Here is a 22,319-nt window from a genome sequence, read left to right on the forward strand (position 1 = left end):
TTTCATTCAGAATTTCCAGTATGAAGTATAAATTTGTAATTCGCTTCGTCTATTTGAATCTAGAATCTATTTTATCTACGATTAATAGCACTTCTCCATTCAATCAATTTAATAAAACCATAAATTTTTAAATACTTGATTATCATATAAATATACAATCGTGGTCATTAATTTAAGTATGTTTTTAATATTACTGGAAAATAGCCGTTTGTAAAATAGAATATTTATTAACTCTAAATTTGGAAATCAGTTGATAATATCATTTGTAAAATTAGTCGCAAATAAAAAATGATATTAATGAAATTAGCGAAATTTAAATTTCACCAAATATTAATTCAGTCATTTAAAAAATAGCGAAAACAAAAATCTGTAGCTACGTGAATTTAGCCAATTCTTACTGCAGAAACTTGTAAAATTAGCCGATTGTAAATTTTACGAATTGTAAAATTAGCCGTTTTTAAATTTCTTATAACTTTTGAATGAGTCAGTCGAATCTGCTCTCATTTTCATCAAAGCTAAATTTATGGAAGTCCTTTTAAATGCCTCAAATCGTTTTTTAATCCGTTGATCCGTTGAAGAATTACGAGAGATTTAGAAACGGCTAATTTTACATTTTACAAAGTTTACACAGCTTTCACAAATTTACAGCAGCTGTGTTCAGGCATTTTCTGAGATATTTCGGGATAAGAGAATTTATTTGATTTTCATAGAATTTTTAACAGGAGATCCAATTGGGCACTTCCGACCAAATTTTAAATTTTCAGCGGAAGTGCCCAAACTAAACAGTTTTTATTCATAGAAACTGCCATCAAAACTAACGCATTTTTTTGCTTTAATCGGATCGTCATTATCAGAGTAAGTGGAATCAAAATTATGTACTGTCCCAAAGCTTATGCCTTCGTGAAATATATATTCAGATTTATGAATATGCAAAACAAGGCGGATTGTGGACACGATAGCTCCTACAATTCTTGATAAATCTCAACGAAACTTGGTACATTTATTCCTTGGACAAATACCTCCAATGAGTTTGAAGATGAGCAAAGTCGATTGATTAGATCAGACGTGGTAGCCATTTAAAATTTTCAAGATTGTGAAGGTTGCATTTTTAGTTACTTTATTAGTGAATAATTTTTGACTAAGAAGAGATAATTAATTTTTGAAAAATACATACTAAATCTTACAGAATTATCTTTAATTTTACGTATATAACATTAACTTGTTACATTTACTCCATAAGTTGGTGATAAAAAAATAAAAATAATCTAAACCTACGAAATATACTTTGTGATTGCTCAATTGCAATAATATTGTGATAACTTTTTTTCTGATAATTAGAGTTTGTTTCTGTTTATCAATTACCTTTGATATTGTATGTAATAAATAACGTATAATTGTCGAATGGCTTTAATAAATGAATTATTGATATAAACTTATCGAGTTATGCTTATTTATTTAAATACTTGATGAAAATGAGAAATACATAACATTTATTTAGTATATGAAAAAAAAGTTTATGGTAATCAAGCTGACGTGAGATCTTGGACAATTGCAGTCGTAGCGTAGGGATTGTCGGTAGTAGTCTGAAAATATTACAATTTAAATAATTATTTTTAAATTTTACTATTTACACACATGAAACGTAAAAAAATTACCACATGTCCAGCTCGGAAGACCCAGAACATCTTAAATTTCTTGTACGCCTTGACGTATCCCTCGAGAATGCCGTCAACAGAGAATGGAACTCTCGGTGCATTTTTCCAGGCATTATCATGTTTCCATTTTAAACTTTCCACCCACTTGAGAGTTCCGGGCAAGGCACAGATCAAATCCAGCTGTCCACTGTAGATATAAACTTTCAAATTCGTTTCGTTCAATAACTCCTCAACTAAAACATTGATTATCAATCCCATTGTACAGTGAATAACAATACACGAGATAGTTTTTATTCATACCGAAATTGACACCAGGCTTGAATATATCTGCCCAAAGGACTTCAGCGACTTTTTCAGAATCCATAACCCAGTTTGAAGTTAGTCCTAAAGCTCTTTTCACGTCAGTATTTACAAACTGAACCAGCTCTGCCCAATGCTCTGCTGGTTTAGGCGGTTTTGGGAAACGGGTAGTAAAATTTTGTACTCCTGCATGGCTACTTCTTTCAATTAGAATGTTGAATTGTGTAATATTGTCACTGACTTGTCCAATAGTATTCAAGGTTTCAACTTCAGCGTCAGTGGCTGCTTTCCAATTTTCAGCTTTTACAGCTTCATCAGCTTTTCTGGCGGATACTTCTATCCTTCTCATACCAGCGGTGTCAACAATACCCTGATTAGTTAAAAAGGAAGTTATTAATATTTAATAACATTAATACTAAACTAAATAAGAAAACGAAACTGATGAAGGTTTCAGCAACCAATTACCACAATTATTTTAACGGTAACTAGGAATTCAAATTGTACATATACGCGCGCGCTCTAATTCTGAACCAATAAGGAATCAGGGTCCATATTTTCGAGTTATTTCGATACTAAGCTAACTAAGCTATCAACCATCAATTTTAATATGTAGGATAAAACAAGCAAGATCGTCTGCTTTGTTCAATATAAATACACGAAAAGAATAATTTAAGAAACATTAATTAATTTTTGTAAAGTTGATTGAAGATTTTTCATTAAAAAAACATTTCTTCATCCTTAAAATAATTCTTGAAAGATACAAATAAATTTTTTTATCGTTTTTTGAAAAATTTATCAATAATTCAAAATAATGTTGAATTAGTTAAAACATGTCATACAATAAAAAATTTTATAAAATTATAAAACCTTAAACAATAATTATTATTTTGTAAAAGTTTTAAGTATTATTTCTAGGTTTATTCTCAAGAAATATCGATTTATATTGTTTATTTAATCCCGTATGTTTAATTAAGCCTTTTAAACTTTCATATGTTTATAAACTTTTGAATTGTTACATTAATAACAACACGTCATTAGGATCTTCTTAGACAAATTAATTTTTCTACTAGTGCAGTTATAAATAATAATAATAATAATAATAATGTAAAATAATGATCTTACAGTATTGAACAAAAATTGTGGCCAAGATAAGACAGTATCAACTGGAGAAATCCAAGGAGAACCCAAAAGAACTCCTTTTAGTTTACTTTGAATATCACTACATTTTTGAGCCTAGAACAAAAAAATATTTTATCAAGTATTTAATGAACAGATATATTTGCTGGCCCAGCGACGTTAGGTATGTAAGGCATAGTGGGGGACACAAAACTGATGTCAGCGCTCGCTGCGGCCAATATAGAACTGAGGGTGGCTCTTTATTACTAAAGGCTATGAAAATAACAAGTGTGTCAATTTAACTAAATAAATAAAATAAAATGGGTCATCAAAATTGTTGTATAGTTGATTACAGAAATACTAGTAGAAATAGTAATTGTAAATTTTTTAAGTTTCTGGTTGCCAGTTGGAAATTAAAGCCAGTTGGATAGCTGCTACTGAACATCTCACATGTTCAGCCAGGACTAAATTTTTTTTACTCTTTCTTTCCCCGTTAATTTAATAATAAACACCTTGACAGATTTTAACACTGCCCGGGAAAAAATGATCAGACATGAACAGGCATGAGTCTTCAGGCCTGATCAGGCATGGTCAGGTCTGAAAGCCCATTATTACTTTTAATTAATTATTTTGTTTTATTTTATGGATATAGTACTTGATAGAGTCATACGCAATTCTCTATAATGAATTAAAATAAAAAAAAAAAAATGATTACATATAATAATTATACGGCTGTAACACCAGCAGTCACCCATCCAACTACTAATCACTCTCAATGCTGTTTAACTTTGGTGATATCCGTGTGCCTTGAAGTTCCCGCCTGCTGTATTGCTATCTTATGTTACAACAATTCTATGAAGTACATAACGTATCAAATAAGTTTATCATAAATATAAGATGAAAATTGATTTTATAATATATTTTGATAGTCCTAATTTATTATTTTAACCGAATCTCATTATAACATCACATTTATTTAAATAATAAAATAAGTAATGATTTTAATATTAGGCAGGAGCAGAGCAGACCAAGACATTCCATAGGAAATGTAACAAATTTTCTATTCCAAAATTATTTAAACGTAATGATAAAAACAATTTTACACATTTTGTCATGACCAAAAAAGTTTTTTTCGTCAAAGAAAAAATTTTCATCACATTTCTGACTATGCAGAGGCTATGATCGGCCTGATTAGACATGGACAGGCCTGATCAGACCTGAGTGTATTTAACGCTTCAGAGATTAAAGACATGAACAGGCCTGGTCAGACCTGAGGTATCTGACGCTTCAGGCATGAACAGACATGGACAAGTCTGATTAGGCCTGATCAGACTTGAGCGAATTTAATACTTCAGACATGAACAGACATGGACAGGTCTGATCAGACATGGATAGACCTGCTCAGGCCTGAGCGTATTTAACACTTTAGACATGAGAAGGCATGGACAGGTCTGATCAGGCATGATCATGTCTAATTTCAGGCCTGGCCATACATGAACAGGCCTGATCAGGTCTAATTTCAGGCCTGATCATACATGAACAAGCATGGTCAGGTCTGATCATTTTTTCCCAAGTACTTTTAACCTAATTCACTTGAGACTTGTTTTAGTTATTATGTTTATTTTCCTTACTGTTTTCAGCTAACCCAAGAAAAAATTTTTAATTTAATCTACACTCCGTGTAATATGCCCCATTTTATATATAAAAAAAAATTTTTTTTTCAAGTTTATTTAATTTTTTAAATAACTATTTGGCATCCAATACATGTAAATTTTCTTAAAAGAGCCACCGTAAGTTGTACGTTAGGTGGCGCTGGGGTCCCGCACCCAGCGAATAAGCAACTTCAAATTTTCAAAACAAACTAAACTTTTGACATTTTTACCTTGTACCAAACTGTAGCGAGCTCCGCTCCCATTTTAGCACCATACGATTCTCCAAAAATGTACGTAGGGATATTTTTGAATGCTGGAATTTTCTGCAAAAATCGCTTGATACATTCCAACAGATCTCTCGCTATTTGCGCATTATTTTGGGCATAAGCAGAGTCGTTATCAACGTAACTGAATCCAGAGCCAACCGGGTTATCGATGAACAGAACATTGTAATCATTGACCAAAGTGAGATTACGATATTGACCAAAAAGATCATATGGACCAATTTCTTCAAAGTTTCCGTAACCGGTACCTGAACTTCCAGGTCCACCGTGGATCCAAATTACTAGTGACTTTGACAAGGCATTGAAATTCGCAGATTTGTGTGGTGGATTTGCATAGTAAAGCCACCAGAACATGTGAGCACCTGGTCTTATTTCTTCATAACTCCAGTCTTGTTCTCCTTTACCAAAACCTATTTTTCCCTCTACGTTGTTCATTTGCGCTAAAATAAAAATTTTTATTATTACATATGTTTATTTTTATTAATCATAAATTATAGTACCATAGAAAATGAAGAAAGAAGAAATCAAAATCCATATCCACGACATTTTTTTTTATTGAGCATCAACAATAATCATTAAAATAAAAATGATTAATATACTCAAGAAACGTTTTCCTTTTATACACTGTAAAAAAAGCGGTGTTAAAATGGACTCATTTTAACACCGCTATGTGACACCTGGATATTAACACCGGTGTAGCGGTGTTCTTTTGCAGTGTTAAATCGGTGTAATAACGGTGTAACAGTAGAATAAATTTACACCGTATCGGAGTATGAATATTACATGATCCATAAAACACAATTATTATTCAATATTTATCAAAATGAGACAAGTAAAATTCATTTAAAAATTTTTAATTTATAAAATTACGCAGAAATCGATTTAATGAATGTTATAAAACAAGCTAACAATATAATGGATGTTTTAAACGTAATAAATTAATAATTTGATAACTTTGCTTTTTTTTTCTGATATTTCATTTGCACATAAACTCATATTGTAACACATAGTCTCCCATAGCTTACATAATAGCATTATATTATCATTATACAGTCAACGCTCTCTGTATTTGACTCACCCGTACAAGACCATTCTCTGTATTTGACTCGTCCTTGTCCATAAGAGCTGTGTAAAATCGTCAAATATAGAGGAAGAATGTGGTCAAATACAGAGAGGTCCAATACAGAGAGCGTCGACTGTAAAAGAAAATTCTTTGAATTTCACCGTGAATGGGTAATTCGTAAATTCTTAAATTGTCCGAAAAACGTCCTAAAATTGTCCAAAAAATTTTTCATCCATTAATTACGGGACAAATCTACAGCTGTGCACTGATAAAAATTTTCACTCGACTCAAGAGCAAAAATCTTGAACTAAGAACACCAATTGGAAGAAAATGAATTTCTTGTGTCAAGAGGAAAAATTCTTGAGTCAAGATAGATTCTCATGAATTAAGAAAATTATCTTGACTCAAGAATATTTCCTCTTGGCTCAAGAAATTCATTTTCTTCCAATTGGTGTTCTTGGTTCAAGATTTTTGCTCTTGAGTCAAGTTAAAATTTCTATCGGTGTGCAAAAATAAATTATCTCTATGAATATCATTTAAGAAACGTTCAAAATTATCGTAAAATTGTTCTAAAAATATAATATGTTTCAAATTTGTTGTAAAAACACTCTAAAATCCTCCAACAAATTTTCCACAATTGTCTCAAAAATATCCGAAAAATGTCTTAAAAGTATTCAAAATTTGTTCTCATGAGAATCTATTTGCAAATAGTTAAAAAAATGACTTAAGATTATTCAAAAAAGGTTCCACCTAAGATTTAAGGACAAAATTTCAACTAAATTGCTTCAAATAAATTGCATTGATTCTAAAATTATCTTAGAAATATTCCGAAAATCTTAAAAAAACTACTTAAAAGTTATGAAATAATTACTTAAATGCACTATTTTGAAGTTTCCGATTATTCATATGATGTTCTAGAATTGTCCTTTAATAATGGTGTTAAAGTAACACGGATCGAAAATTTACATCGAGAGAATTTCACATCAGTATTTCACCCATTTTTACATCGAAATTTTTTACAGTGTATATATTTTAATTAAAAATTTTTATCGACTCAATATTTTATTATTTCAAACTTTCTAAGTTAAATATTTACTTTTTTTGATTATTTATTTTTAATTATCAAACATAAAAAGTTTAATTATAAAAATTGTGTCAGTCAAAATATTATCAACACCGGAAAATCTATAACACCGATTTAACACAAAAAAAAAATATTTACACCGCGAACGGTGTTACTGCTACACCGATTTCGGTGTTGAATTTAACACCGGAATTATTAACACCGTACACCGCATGGACTTACACCGGTTTTTTTTTTTACAGTGTATGGCGCTTGCTTATGAAAATAAAATATTTTAAACATTGAATCGATTAAACGGATATCTTCTTTTTACGTGAAAAAATTTTTAAATATCAATATCTTCCTCTTTTATTATTTTTTTTATTATTTATTTCCGATTATTAAACATGTACGGTTCGATTATAAATATTGTGTTAATTAAAATAAATTTATGCTGCCGGAAAATTTATAACACCGAAAAAAATATTTACACCGCTAACGATGTTACATCGGTGTTATTATAACACCAATTTCGGTGTTAAATTTAACACCGGTAATTTTAACACCGGACTTACACCGGTTTTTTTTTACAGTGTACTGATATTTTTATGTTATTATGATAACGTATATCATTCTAACTTATTGGGATTAATTACAAAAAGAAAAAAAAAACGAATGCCTTTAGAAATCAACGTTGGATAAATTTTTTTCACGAATAAGTCATACTTTTAATGACTTTTTAATAGCTTTATTTTTTCATTTATCTTGTTTTTTTTCGTGATAGAAAAAACAAGATATAAAACTATTGTTTTTTTTTTTTAATTTTTTAAAAGATGAATCAAGTAATTTAAAAGAATAACTTTCGTACACAAAAAGAAATCTTTTTATTAACCGAAAATTGAATGTATTTACTAAATATCTAGCAATGTATTGAATAGATGCCTAGCGATATTCGAATATTTTTTTCTGTATTCTATGTGTAAAATCAATCAATCTAGAAAAGAATTTAAAAAAATGTCAATTTTGTATTTTTTGTTATTTTTTCAACATTTTTTTTTTTTGTAATTATTATCTTTTCGATGAACTTTTTTTTACCTTCATATATCATAAATATCTAATTATTTTATAATAAAAGGCCAAAATGTCTTTTTAAAAAAAAAAAAATATCGATGGCGAAACTTATCGAAATCAATTATCTACCAAACTAATTACTGTAATTAATAAAATCATTTTAATTATAAAATGTATTTGTCGTTCAATTTTTTAATGCCATTTTAATTATTTAATCGTCTTTGATCTTTGGGATTCCTTATATCAAATTTTTATTATTTTGAATCTCTAACTCATCAAATTACTCAATTATAAGTCGCGATTGAAACTAAAAATTGTACTGAAGATAAAAAACAAACTCTTTTTACGTTTTTACAAAATAGTAATTTTTTAATGATAGCATTTATGTTTTAATTTCAATAACTATTTATAATACTTAATAATAGGGGGCACACCCCTAATATTCGCACAGAATATTCGAAATTTCGAATTACTCGAAGCGAATCGAATCGAATTATTTGATTCGAAATTCGATCCGAATATTCGAATAGTTCGAGTAATTCGAATAATTCGAAAGATTCAAATAATTCGAAATTTTCTCTAATCTTTAATAAATCGAAGAGACGTGGTGTTAGACTCTCAAGTTACACTTTAAACATGGGCTAATAGGTTTTAATTGTTTATAGTACAAGCTTTAATACAACTAGCTATCTCAATTCAATAAATTTCAATCATTTTATATCATATCAAGCAATGATTCGACTTTTTACACGCTTTTTATTAGCGTTAATAAAAAAGCGTGGGGTGCATGGTGTCAATAGTTATAAACATTTTATTGACAGATATGAGTAAAATGATTATCATTTTGATAATATCTTAAAAAGCACCCCACGCTTTTTTTAAAATGAAATAATTTTTTTTTATTTACACTATGATTAATTTGTATTTATTGAAATTTGTAACACTATTTTTAATTTAAATTTATTTTATATTTTTTAGTTTGGTTTCTATAAAAAGCGTGTTTTTTAATTTTTTAAGAGCCGGTCCCTATGATTGCAGCTTTTCATTTCTCTTCTAAACAAAGAAGATTCTTTAAAAAAACGCTCTGCTACATAAAAGATTTTTTAATTCTCTATTTTATATCAGAGCATTTTTTTCGAAATTCTCATTTGTTTAGAAAAAAATCATAAAACTGCAATTAGCTTTATCATCACGAGTGCAACAAGGATAGTATCGTTTCTCACTGTGAATGCGACGCGAGAAAAAGATGGAATCGGCTGTTAAAACTATTATTTATTTTACTCATAATTGGGACGAATTTTGGCCAGTTGATGTCACTCATATCACATGTATGATATGTATATCATATCATACGTGTGTCATACATATTATACATATGTATATAATCGAACTTTTCGAATAATTCGATATTCGACTCGAATTTCGAATCAAATTCACAGATTCGGTTCGATTCGATTCGAGTAAGATTTGCTCAGTCCTACTTAATTTAATAACATTTGTTAAACAAAAGATGATATTTCAGCCGATTGAATTATTCACATTAATTTGGTATTTATTTTTTTAAATAACGGATCATAGTTGGGAGTTGAAGCGATACAAATCAAGTTTTAATATTGTCAAAAAATAACAATAAATTTGTTTATTAATAAATAAAGAATGTATATAGAACTCAATTAATTACCGTAAATAATACAAGATGAGAGAAGTAATGCAATCAAATAACGTGCCATCGTAATAAATATCTACGAAGAATATTCAACAACACTGCCACCAGAAAACTGAATCATAATCTAGGTTTTTATATATACTAAACATCAATAAATTGATGTATATATATGACCGCCTAGTCATCGTAAATGTCAGAAAATGATTAGATATGTAACTACTTTAAAAGAAATTCCCCACTTTTTTCTTATACTTGATTCGAAGAAATTTACATAACAGGTTTTTCTCGTACTATTAATCATAGATTGCTTATTTTATTTTTTGATAAATTGATAACACAATGGCGGTTTGCAAAAACAAGTTTTGTCTTCGTATTTTTTTTACGAACCATATGTCAGTAGTTCACTTTAAATTTAAACAAATTTTCAATTCGGCAAGGTTAATTTACAGTCGGCGTATAATATAAATTATTCAACCGATATTATTGTAAATCATAGCTCCAAGTCATAGTTCTATTGAAATTTAAGGACGAAATTTTCTTTTATAATTATTCTATTATAACTCTCTGATGTAAATGGGTCTGTCTTCTCCTCTTTCATTCTGTTACATTTATCGGGAAATGCGCGTTACTTTGGCGACTGCAGAAATATCATTCAAACTCAAACGATCTTTAACATCATTTGGCCAAACAGCCAGTTTTCAATATCTTATATGTATATCATGTAATTCATCATTTTACAAGAAATAAATGCATTTAAACAACTTATTAAACGAAAAAATTTTAAGTAATTTCGTATAATTCTCTTAATGAAAAATTTTCGTTTATTCCTTGGGAAGTAGTTTTATGAAGAAATAAATTTCTGATCAAATATTTAATAAAATAACATTTATTTTACAAAAAATCTAAACATTGTTTATCATCATAAAAAATAAAACAACACAAAAAATAATGCATTTCAAATTAACATTTATTATTTTGTTATATTCTTCTTTCTTACTTGTTTCTCTTTAAATAACAAATTTTTTTTATCATCTAGAAAAAATCTCTAAATTTGAATAACCCGCTATTAGTACTATTTTCAGTGAATCGCCGCGCAAGCGCCATTCAAACTTATGAGTGTTGTAATAATTATATAACTATCACACCGGTCAGCAAGTAACAATCGTGGAGTGTTGTTTTACAATGTCTAGTAGACTATTTAATTATTTAAGAAACGATTTATCAGTCATTAATTATCAACAACTTCGACATGGACATAAAATTCGAGGGAAACCTCCTGGAGTGGCAAAAACTCTCAAACAACGTTTAGAAGGTAAAATTATATTTGTAACTACGGCTATAACCTCCAATGACTCTAATTTACTATTATTCTTTTTTATAAATTAAATATATTTTTTCAATTTTTTAGAAATGAGACGTACGGATCCGGAATTGGATTTCAAAGTCGATATTGGATTTAAACCTATAAAATTATCAAGGAGAGAAACTACTACGAGTTATATGGAATATGTTAAAGAAGTGAGAAAAAATCCAGAGTTAGAAAGAAAATCGCGTAGAAAAGAATGTAAGAAAATATTTTCATATTTTTAATTTAAAATTGCATGGGCAAATTTCAGCAGATATAAGAAATTTGTTTGAATTTTTTTTAATCTAATCTAATAAATTATAAAAAAAGTATTTACAAAATTTTTACGGGTCATTCTGCTGCTTTTTAGAATTTTTGTTTAAATATTTTTAAACATAATTTATAAGATAAAGAATTACCAAATGTCTGCTAATTAAAAAGCTATAAATATTTTTCAATTATAAAAAATGAAGTTGAATATTAGTGGACAGTAAATTTTTTAAAATTTATGTAGAAAACTTTGAAAAATTTCAATAGCATTCTTGACAAATTCTATAAATTAGGAAGTGAGAATTCGTCTGATAAGACACAGGGCACGAAGCACGGGTATAGGTACGGATACAGTGTATGATGGACTCGTGCCCCGTGCCCTATCAGACAAATTTTAATGCTCAATAAATTAATACTTGAGCAGATCTTAATAAAAATGAATAATCATCAGTACTTTTATAATTTAAATAGTTAAATTATTTTTCTAGTGATACTTGATTTGGAGGACATAAAAAAGGACTGGTCAACCACAATAGCACCTTACCAAATAAAAACCATTGCTGAACACTACAATATTTTCTCTGATTTATTCGGAGATGCATACTTCTACCCCTCACTACCGATAGATATAAAATATGATAACAACAATGATTTTATTCCAACAGCCCACCGAGGTAATTTAATAAAAGTATCAGAAACCCAACAAGCGCCTAAAATAAACTACGAAGCAGCACCTGATTCTCTTTGGACTTTATTGCTCACTACACCTGATGCTAATTTTACAAGCAGGGAACTTGAATATTGTCATTGGTTCATGTAAGTTTGATTCAATGTCAAAAGTTGAATAATTATTTTAATTTACTTGACATTAATTTTAATAATCAATAAGTAAACTTTCAGTGGGAATATACCGGGAAATGATATCGACAAAGGCGATCTTTTGATTGATTATATGAGACCTATTCCTCCTATGGGAATCGGATTATGCAGATATATTTTTATTCTGTATAAGCAAGATAAACAGATAGATTTTTCTGAATATCGCAAGGAGACGCCTTGGTAAATAAATATTTATTTACTAATACTATATTTATGTCACAGATAAGAGAGTGCTTTTTCATATTCTTTTGAAAAATGGTAGTACTAAATAAATAAAAAAAAAATCAATTGATTTAATTTAATTATCAATTTTATTGTACAGTTTAGAGTTGGAAAAGCGTAACTGGAAAACGATAGACTTCTACCGTAAATACCAAGATATTATAACCCCGACCAGCCTGGCATTTTTCCAAACTGAGTGGGATCAGAGCTTGAAAGATTTTTACCATCATACTTTACGTAAGTTAATCCACATCTATTAGTAATAAATAATAATTGATAGAATACTATACAACAATCGTGAAATATATTTGTTACTAAAAAAATTTTAGAAATGAAATCTCCAAAGTTTGAATACGATTTTCCACCGCCGTACGTTCGTCCTCAAGAGTGGTTCCCCATCAGACAACCATTCAATTTATACATGGATCGTTATCGGGATCCTAAAGATATAAACAAAGATTTCTTAATGAAGAAGTTACAGAAAACACATCCGTTTAAGGGACCTGAACGACCATTGAAGTATCTACGAGCCTATGCCTTCGAAAAAAATATGCCATCGTGGTTGAAATTAGAATTATCAAAAGAAAGATTGAAACAAGGAAGAGTTAATGATATTGAATAAGTAAAAATTAATACGTTATTATATTGTACAATAAATAAAAAAAAATTTTAACATTTTTAAAATACAAAAGTGCACTAAAAATGTATTTAATTAATAATTTAATTATTACTGTTTATTGTTTGAAATTTTTCTTAGTGTCAAAAAGATAACATCTTTCTGTCAATGTAATTGAAAAAAATTAACCAATTTATTGCTGAAATTACAATAAGTATACTTCAGCTTTCTTTACGAGAGAAAAAGCCCGTATAACAAAACTTTTAACACAAGACTGAAGTTCACAGATAAATATTGAAAAATATAAAAAGCGGCCATGTTTTTTTGGATATAGCTTTAAGAAATAATGATTTAAATACAATTAAAATGCTATTTTAAATTACTGCCACTTCTACTTGTCAAACTTTTAGAAAGAATTATCTTTATTTCGCTGCTGAGTTATATCGTAAAGATATATTATTGAATTATTATTAGTAATAAATGTTTAAGTAAACATTCATTGAGATAGCATGATACCACTTGACACAACTGCTTAAATTGGTAATGAATGTTTGTTAAGTCTATTGTTGAGTAGTGGTGGCAAATCTCAACTCAGAAATTTTGATTAAAATTCGAGATCAATGCTTTGTGTGACTGTTAACAACTGTTAGGTAATAAAGTTAAAAAATTAACTAAAAGTCGTCAAGTTTTTGCATTTTTTATGATGAAAATGTATGAGGAAGCTAATAAAAAAATCTCGTCTTGATACGTCTATTTTTTCGAGAGTTGTCGTGACTCCATACCAAAATATGACAACATACAGATATTCGGATATCTACATAAAATTTTTTTTTTAATGAAGCCGAATAAATTTTTTTTTTTTTTTTTTTTTTTTTTTTATTTTTCTTGACGTACGCGCACTCATATTGCCCTAATAAAAGTAATATGGTTGTGATAGAGGTATTTTAAGATTAGGAAATTGGGTCACCTTCATATGTTGAGGTGTATAAAAAAATGCGTTAAATTTTTTAATAATTTAATTAATCGAGCCTCGTACACATTTCAATTAAATTTTTGCTCTGATTTTTTATGTCAGCTCTTGACATTACTGACAAATCAATGATTTCGTGCTCAACTGTAATTTCTTTTCGTTGTACTACATCATTTTCACAGTAAATTTTAGATCTTTTTTCAGCGACGTAACTTTGGTATAAATTTTTTGCTTTCTCTTCTTCTTCTGGTGTCATTTCAAAGTTCGATAATCCGAAAAGCATGTTTGCTTTTTTTGTTACTTGATTAAGTAACGTTAACACTTTAAATGAAAGATATTAATATTAATATTGTTTTAATGCTTCGATTAAAAAAAATTATGTTAATTAGTATGTTGTTACCATCGGGATCAAATTTTTCTAAATGATATTCCACTTGTTCTATAAATTGACCTTTAGATTTTTTAGAAGCTTTTCCGTCGCTTGATTCAGATGTTTTTCGTCTGTCCCGTTTTTTTTCACGTGGTGATTTTTTAACTCCTCCCAAACCGGGTCGGATAAAAACCATCATTGCCAGTATATTTTGTAATGAGCATTTTATATTTATTAATAATTCATCACGTGATTTTTCTGATTTTATAAAATCATCTTCGCGTTTTTTTGCTATTTTTATTTCTTCTAAAATTTCCTTTTTATCCGCTTTGTATCTAAAATAAAAAATACATTCAATCATAGTCAGTTTGATTTTTTTTCTGAAAATAATTGAGTAAAGTTTAATAATCTACATAATTAAGAGAATAAGCAGAATTTTGTGGCAGTTAAATTCGGTATCGTTGAAAAGGTCTTGATCTGATATTGTACCTTTTCAATGTTTCATATGCATTTCTAAAATAGTCGATAAACAAAATTTGTTTATTTATTTACTTTGTTTTGTATACATCAATGAAGTAATTTGTCAAAAATAAATTTATATAATTAAGAGACTAAGAAAAATTTAGTAACGGGTATATCTTTATCGTAATTGGATTTGATATTATTTAGCGATAGTTATTTATGATTTAAATAATTGAGTGAGAAAGGAAAACTTTGTGATGAGCATATTATTATTTTTAAAGGAATATGTATAATTTAATTTGCTATCATCAGAAAGATCTTGATGAGAATTAGTGCTTTTTGGTTTTATATATTTTTTAGTAGTCAATTTTTTTTGTAAAGTTTTTGGAGGAGTTTTTAATAGTTTTTGGTTCTATAAATTTTTTCAGTCACGTTTGTCCATTAAATTATTTCTAATTGATCCTGTAAAAGCATTATTATTTTTAAAATATATTTAAAAAGTACCCAAACTATTAGTGTGATTATAAATATATAAAAAAATTATTAAGCCAAAGTTTTCTTATTCATAATTTTTAGATCATGGCAGTCGCATAGTAACTGCATGTTACTAGTATTTATTAAAATTCTCTAATAAATTTTTTTATTTTCTATATAAATTATTTTCAACTTATAATTATAAAAATCAATAAAATTAAATAATAAGAATAATCACGAAAAATTGCAAGTATAAAAAACCACAATTAAATACTTGCTTGTCATATTCTCCACTAGTTGAAATTAATGAATTATTCAAGTCAGCCAGAATCAAAGTAGCACAATTTCTTTTATTTAACAATGACTCACGTACTTCAAGATTATTTTCTAACTTTTTCAGTAAATGTTTTTTCTGCCTTGCTTGTTCTTCAAATCTAAAAAATCAATCAATCCAAACGTTAATAGAAACATTCATTCATTCATTCATTTATTCATTATCATCGCAAGTAATTATCAAGAAAAAAAATATAAAGATTAACAAAAACAAAATCACCTATCAAATAATTCATCATAAGATCGTGCCATCAAAGTTTCCTTAACTTTATCAAAAGTTTCCTCCAACAGTTTAATATGCCGTTCCAATCCATCATCATCATGATCATTATTTGATGGCTGTCTATCCATCACTTTTAATGTTGGATCGCTCTATCATATTAAATTAAAATGAATATTACTATTATGAATGATAACAATATAATATAACATTATTGTAATAAAATTCAATATACGAACCTCAACTCGAACAAGCTCTCGGATATCAGCCCAAAGGTTCTCAACCCGGCTACGTAAAATATTTAATGTTCTCTCTCTTTCCTTCATATTTTTCCAAACAACCCGAGCCATCTTTTTATATTTCTCTCGAGTGTCATCCAACTCCTCCGCTGCTAACTGACCCATGAATATTGCACGAAGTAGTACCTTGCATTGTTCCATTTTATCTTCTTTCAAAGCGTTTATTATTGCATTGAAGTAAACTGTGTCCTAATAAAATCAATTTTTCTTATCACATCTTTTCAATTCATAAATATCTCTTAACTTATCCATATTCCGTTTGAATGAACCTTTTTCAATATTTTAATCATCGCTAAATAAGTGTTACGAATCGATTCAGCAGCGTTTCTATTAGCGACATATTTTTGATAAAGTGACGCCAGTTTTTGTTGATGAGGATCAGGATCTCTTAATTGGTTTTGCTCGTCGTATTTATTCATTAACATTGTGCACTCTAGCTAAGTAAAAATTATTAATTATAATGTCATTATTATTATGCTTAGTTTATGGTATTTTATACCTTCAGGTCAAAGAACTCTTTCATCTTAATTTTTTTCAGGTAATAGCACTCGTCTAATTGTTTCCTTCGTAAACTACAGTCTTGATTGAGTGCTTCATAGACGACCTACATTTCAAGTTGACAAAAATTTTTTTTAAATACCATTATTGATATCCGAGAAAAATAATTATTTCAAATTTCTTTTAATTTTGTCATTTTGTATAAAATTGTATAAGACTAAAAATGAAAATTCTTAAAAATTTTTGTTAATTTTATGAAACTTTGCACTACTATTTTTTAACTTCCTGCTACGAAAATCAGTGATTTTCAAAATTTGGGAAGATATTGGTTTCACCCCGACTCTTAAAAATCGAGTTCTCATTAGATCTTCATGTTTTAAAATTCTAGAGAGCTATTTTAACTATTCCTATGATGACAGCAGAGTGTGTGTGTGTGTGTGTGTAAGTGTGTAAAATCAATGTGAGTACTTAATTCAATTTTGTTCGTTCAATACAAATATTTTTACCAATAAAATAAAATCTTTATACTTTGCAAATGACCTATTTTTAACGAGTAAACAAAAATTTTTATTACTGACCAATCCATATATATTGATGAAATTTTTAAACAGAGTTTTATTTTTGTTCTGCGTAAGAACTTTTGAATGAAAAATTTACATAAAAAATCTATGATAACGTTACATTAATAAAAAGAATACTGAGAACATAATAAAAAGAATACAAGGAAAACGGTTGACCCTAAAGACCACCCCTGCAACTTCCCGCTAATTTCATACCTAAGCATTTAAAATTGCATTTATGAAATTTTTGAGCACTTCGAGCTCAAAAATATAATTTATGTGCTATTTTGAACTCTTCGAGCTCAAAGAAGTAGCTGTTCTATATTTTTGAGCTCGAAGAGCTCAAAAGTCTTGTAGAGGTTTCATAAAACACGATTCTTTTTATTTTCAAACTGCAATTACTTTTGAATGAATAAACTAATTTTCACGCGGTTGGTAGCATTTTACGCAGTTTTTCGAAACCTATGATAAACAATTAAATACAAATTGATCAAATCGAAAATTTTGGCGAAATTTGAAAAATTTTATTTTCTATAAATAAACGAGATTTCCAAAAACATATCCTACAATGGGATTTCGATCTTGGTAAGCCAACTGAATATTTTTATCAGCCTGCAACACTTGATGCATGCGCCGCCGATCTCCACCCTCAACTTCTTTGAGAATTTCTCGGTACTCTTTAATTTCATCTCTCAAAGTATTTATTTCCTTAGCTAACCTCTTGCGTAGCCTTGTTGCTTCGGTTGCTTTGATTTTTTTCTGACTCCCTGTAAAAAAAAAAAAAAAAAAAAACAACAGTATAATCATAATCTATTGATAAAACAACTTTTTGGTTAAATATTTACCGTATAATTGCAATACTCGCTTATACTGATAGACTTTATTTCTAATACTCCATCTTGAGTCTTTGATCCCGTGAAGTCTATATCCACGTACACTTAAAATTTGCTTATTCATTTTTAATTAAATTTCAAAGTTAGTATGAAGTAAAAATAATTAATTAAAATGCCGAGTACTTAAGATAATTTAAAAAAATATAGTGTGATAAAATATCGATGTTCGTTTGTTTTTGCAGAATATTGTAAGAAGATGGAGACGGGTGATAAATACAATGAGATCTTTTGAATACATTTAAACAATGAAGAAAAAGTAAAGGGATAAGAATATACAGACAGATTAATCGATGCGGTATTTGTATCGCCAGACTCTAACTCAATGAAATCCTTCAGGCAATGCTTCCGACTGGATATAACGGATGATGATAAAGATATAGGGTGAAATGTATATATAGATGCACGTGTAGGTGTATTAACACGTGAAATGTATATAAAAATATGAATGAGAAGCAGCTTGATTGGATACCTCAATTGCAATGCGAGTTTAATTGGGGTGATGTTCTGAAGCAGTTATTCTCGTTACTGATGTCTTCGTTACGAGAAAATTTGTCTGACCTAACTATTGTTGATTCCGCGGTTCTGGAAAATGTATTTATAAATTTTTTATTGTCTAAACGCTCTTTAAAAATTCATAGACGTTATTGCCGTGACCTAATTTTATAATTTAATTATTGAAGTTGTTATTAAATGTTTTATTTTACCCCTCGGTCTACGTTTTTTAAACTCTTTTTTATTTATTTTTTTTACTTTTTTATGGTTTAGTTATATTTTTTAATGAAATTCAATTCAACTGTCAATACCATAGTCATATAGTCATTGAATTTTTATACGATGCAATAATTTGTTAACGTCAATAAATTCTCAAGAGATTTTATCTACTGTTTTATTTTTTTTTGTAATCAAGAGAATAATAATAATGAATGCGAGCTTTTATTTCAATAAAATTTTTTTCTACTTTTTAATTACGACTATCTTTGACAACTTCTGTCTCTATATCTCATAATATTTCAAATTACGGTATGAAAAATATTATAAATTATTTATTGTATTCAATTAATTAACGAAAAATTAATAAAAATAACAGCAGAGTTAAGATTTTTTGAAATTATAATAATAACTTTGATATTGGAAAAGAATAATAAAAAAAAAATGCACCCTGAAAAAAAATATACACAAAAAAAAAATTAACTTGATTCAAGAGAAAAATTCTTGAACCAAGAATATAATTTTGGAGAGGGTAATTGTCTTGAATCAAGTAAAATTTCTTTAAATAAATAAAAATTTCCTTAAATCAAGAATTTTTCTACTCAAATCAAGAATATTAAGCTCTTCAAAATTAAATACTTGATTCAAGAACATTTTTTATTCTGTGTACTGATATTGGTACTTATTTGAAAATTTTTTCATTTTTAAATAAATAAAACGTTATTTAATTATAAATCAAAATTTCAATTAAAAATAAAAAAAAACCATCAAGGCTTAATTTTGGGTATAAAAAAAGGTACAAAGTTTGGTAAAATTGCCGGAGGATATTTTCATCGCATATAGCAACAGGGAGAACGTACTTACTTTACTCACGGTTCAGTAGTGTCGCTATGACCAGAGGGAGAAAACGTGATAACCCATAAACTATACATTAAACCTGAAATTTCCATTTATCTACATCAATATAACATGTATAGATGTATACATAAGGATAAACTTATGCATGAAATACTGGTTTCTACATATTGATCTATATTGTTCTCGTACTCATGAGATTTACTAATGCTATAAATACATATAAATTATTCCACTGAAATAGATTATCTTCTTTCGTTAATTAGACAAGAAGTTTTCAATTTTTACATTATTAATTCAATTGTTGAGAACAATCAACAACTGTTCATGTTGGCAATGAAAATAAATTGAGCAAAATTTTACTCAAAGAATAACTATTCCCATTAGAGATACACACTTTTATTTTTATTATTCTTATTTATTAGGGTGTGCTAAAATTCAATTTCCATGAAGAACCTTTTAAAATTAGAATTTTGAGTTCCGCTTTCAGCAGGAGCTGTGTTTAGGCATTTCCCAAGATATTTTGGGGTGAGATGATTTATTTGATTTTCATAGAATTTTTTAACCGGAGTTTAGCTTGGGCATTTCCCCTGAAATTTCAAATTTTGGCCGGAAGTGCTCAACTAAATCTTTGGCACACCCTATTATTCATAGTCAATCAATCATTTTTTTTGTCTTCCAATTTATTATTTACTTGTCTGTAAGTATTACTAGTTTAGAAAAACACCGTTTAAATTAAACAGAATTATCACAAATAAAAGACAAAATTTACACTTGTGATATTTAATAGTCTTCTACTTCATATAAATCTAAATCTAACATTAAAACAACAGTTTAATTTATTGAGTTTTTCAAGCACAAAAAGTAATGCGAATAATTGTTTTAGTTTACGTTTCTGTTATCAAAATCATGATTGTTTTTTTTTAAAGACTCGATACTCTCATCATTTATAAAATATATTTTAGTAGTTTTATATAAAAAATGTATTAAATTCTGTAGTATTAATTAAGTTTATCGCTACACCTCGGTAACTAAAAAAAACTATACGCTCTTCGAACTCATAGTTAGATGAACCTTATTATCACAAAGTGAAATCACAAGTCTTTAGTGTTTTCATACTGTAATTATCTTGTAGAATTTCCGCAATGTTGAACTAAATTTCTAATCAAAGAAGCTGATATGTAGTTTTAATAAAACTTCGACGACCTGTCGCTCAAAATGTAAGTGTATTTCTACAGGATTTTTTGAAAAACTGCATCAATTAGAGAAATTATTTATTCATTAGTTTTAGATTTGTGTAAAAGAAAACCTTAGAAATTATTATTAATAATATATTCTTAAAATAATAAAAATTGTTACTAAATAATAAATACATAAACCGAGAATTGATTGTCGAAAGTCTGTCATCCAAAAAGAAAGCTCATCTAGCCTGAGGCCGCCGACAAAGTAGTAGCAATATTACAGGCGGTTCAATCAAATTATGGATTAATAAAATTTTCTTTGCTTGAATGATATTAACATAAAAATAAATGAAGTGATTAAAAAAAAATTTGATTAGCTAAGTGTCGAGAGATAAGAAAAATAATAATTTTTTTTTATCTTAAAAACTAAAAGAATCCGAGAAGAAAGAAAATACAGAGATAGAGCAAAGGAAATAATCGAGTTCGTAGATCTCATAATGGTCTTATAGAGTTTCCCCTGTGGGCAATACACTTGGAGCAAGAAGGTAGAGCTACTGCTATGCTATAATAAAAGGGGAGAAAATATACGGCGTGGGATAAAGCTAGGAATCTTTACTTTTGCTTAGATACCTCCTTGAATAAAAAAAAATAGTCAAATGAAGACTCTTATTCTTATATTACTAAAACTCTTACGCAAGTAATCGGCTTTGTAAAGTATGGTAAAGTTACACCTTGATTCTTAATCGTGTTTCTCACACTTTTGTTCCATTAACGTAAAAATAAATAAGGTAAAGTTTTAACTAAAACATTTTATCTAAAAGTTCGCCGAGCATCAATCTCCATTTTCTTCTTGTCTCTTTTGTCAGTAACTTATGAAAAATATAGCCTGAAAAAAAAAAATAGTGATTCCTCTGCAAGTGTCGCCTGAAGATACATTTCTCTTCGATCATATTCAAATTTTTATTTTTATTATTATTATTCTTTCAACTTTCATGCTCCAGTTTATTCTATACTTTTATTATTTTTTTTTCTTTTATCTTCTAAAGTACTATTAAAAGTTTCCACTACCATAGACGACCGATTTTTGATCGCTGAGAATACGCTGAGGAACGTAATGAATAAGAAATAAAAAATGTAAGTAAAAAAATATACAAGAGTGTTTTTTTTTGTATCACTTTATATTTTATTTGGAATTGATTTTTTATAAAATATTTCTGTTAATGATCAAATAAGTTCAAAAATTGTTTACTACAATTTATACAGGAATTAACTTATAAAAATAAAATTACAGTTT

The 22,319-nt window shown here is 28.2% G+C and overlaps 3 protein-coding genes across 4 annotated transcripts; 1 reads left to right on the forward strand and 2 right to left on the reverse strand.

The window, feature by feature from the left end:
* Positions 1-1,433: 1,433 nt before the first annotated feature.
* On the reverse strand, positions 1,434-10,007 carry LOC141528633 (retinoid-inducible serine carboxypeptidase-like). Of its 2 annotated transcripts, none has more exons than XM_074244787.1 (6): positions 9,886-10,007; positions 4,954-5,447; positions 3,078-3,188; positions 1,956-2,325; positions 1,656-1,855; positions 1,434-1,583 (listed from the first exon to the last, which is right to left on the reverse strand). In XM_074244787.1, the coding sequence occupies exons 1-6, from the start codon at positions 9,932-9,934 to the stop codon at positions 1,524-1,526; spliced, it is 1,284 nt and encodes a 427-aa protein (XP_074100888.1). In that variant the 5' UTR covers positions 9,935-10,007; the 3' UTR covers positions 1,434-1,523. The 2 variants fall into 2 exon arrangements, with proteins under 2 accessions (XP_074100888.1, XP_074100887.1); XM_074244786.1 differs by having other exon boundaries at positions 1,656-1,888; positions 9,886-10,004.
* A 1,003-nt stretch (positions 10,008-11,010) lies between these two features.
* Positions 11,011-13,277, forward strand: Mrpl38 (mitochondrial ribosomal protein L38). Its single transcript, XM_074244686.1, has 6 exons — positions 11,011-11,182; positions 11,279-11,434; positions 11,974-12,301; positions 12,386-12,544; positions 12,687-12,823; positions 12,916-13,277. Exons 1-6 carry the CDS (start codon positions 11,053-11,055, stop codon positions 13,206-13,208), a joined length of 1,203 nt encoding a protein of 400 aa, XP_074100787.1. The 5' UTR covers positions 11,011-11,052; the 3' UTR covers positions 13,209-13,277.
* An 893-nt stretch (positions 13,278-14,170) lies between these two features.
* On the reverse strand, positions 14,171-18,345 carry LOC141528894 (uncharacterized). Its single transcript, XM_074245174.1, has 9 exons — positions 18,234-18,345; positions 17,956-18,155; positions 16,830-16,934; positions 16,600-16,767; positions 16,271-16,519; positions 16,032-16,183; positions 15,757-15,912; positions 14,573-14,877; positions 14,171-14,493 (listed from the first exon to the last, which is right to left on the reverse strand). The coding sequence occupies exons 1-9, from the start codon at positions 18,343-18,345 to the stop codon at positions 14,222-14,224; spliced, it is 1,719 nt and encodes a 572-aa protein (XP_074101275.1). The 3' UTR covers positions 14,171-14,221.
* Between the last annotated feature and the right edge of the window lie 3,974 nt (positions 18,346-22,319).

The sequence above is a fragment of the Cotesia typhae genome, unplaced genomic scaffold (genome assembly GCF_013202065.1).
Source record: "Cotesia typhae breed Kobodo isofemale line unplaced genomic scaffold, CoteBio_Ctyphae contig_44, whole genome shotgun sequence".
NCBI classification, from domain to species: Eukaryota; Metazoa; Arthropoda; class Insecta; order Hymenoptera; family Braconidae; genus Cotesia; species Cotesia typhae.

Coding starts and splice junctions, on each gene's coding strand:
- Mrpl38 (XM_074244686.1), top strand. CDS start 11,053: ATGTCTAGTAGACTATTTAATTATTTAAGAAACGATTTATCAGTCATT. Junction 11,183..11,278: donor TCTCAAACAACGTTTAGAAG/GTAAAATTATAT, acceptor TCAATTTTTTAG/AAATGAGACGTACGGATCCG. Junction 11,435..11,973: donor AAAATCGCGTAGAAAAGAAT/GTAAGAAAATAT, acceptor TTATTTTTCTAG/TGATACTTGATTTGGAGGAC.
- LOC141528633 (XM_074244786.1), bottom strand. CDS start 9,934: ATGGCACGTTATTTGATTGCATTACTTCTCTCATCTTGTATTATTTAC. Junction 2,326..3,077: donor CACAATTTTTGTTCAATACT/GTAAGATCATTA, acceptor TTAACTAATCAG/GGTATTGTTGACACCGCTGG. Junction 1,584..1,655: donor TCTTCCGAGCTGGACATGTG/GTAATTTTTTTA, acceptor TAATATTTTCAG/ACTACTACCGACAATCCCTA.
- LOC141528894 (XM_074245174.1), bottom strand. CDS start 18,345: ATGAATAAGCAAATTTTAAGTGTACGTGGATATAGACTTCACGGGATC. Junction 16,768..16,829: donor AAGAGTTCTTTGACCTGAAG/GTATAAAATACC, acceptor ATTTTTACTTAG/CTAGAGTGCACAATGTTAAT. Junction 14,878..15,756: donor ACTAGTGGAGAATATGACAA/GCAAGTATTTAA, acceptor TTTTTATTTTAG/ATACAAAGCGGATAAAAAGG.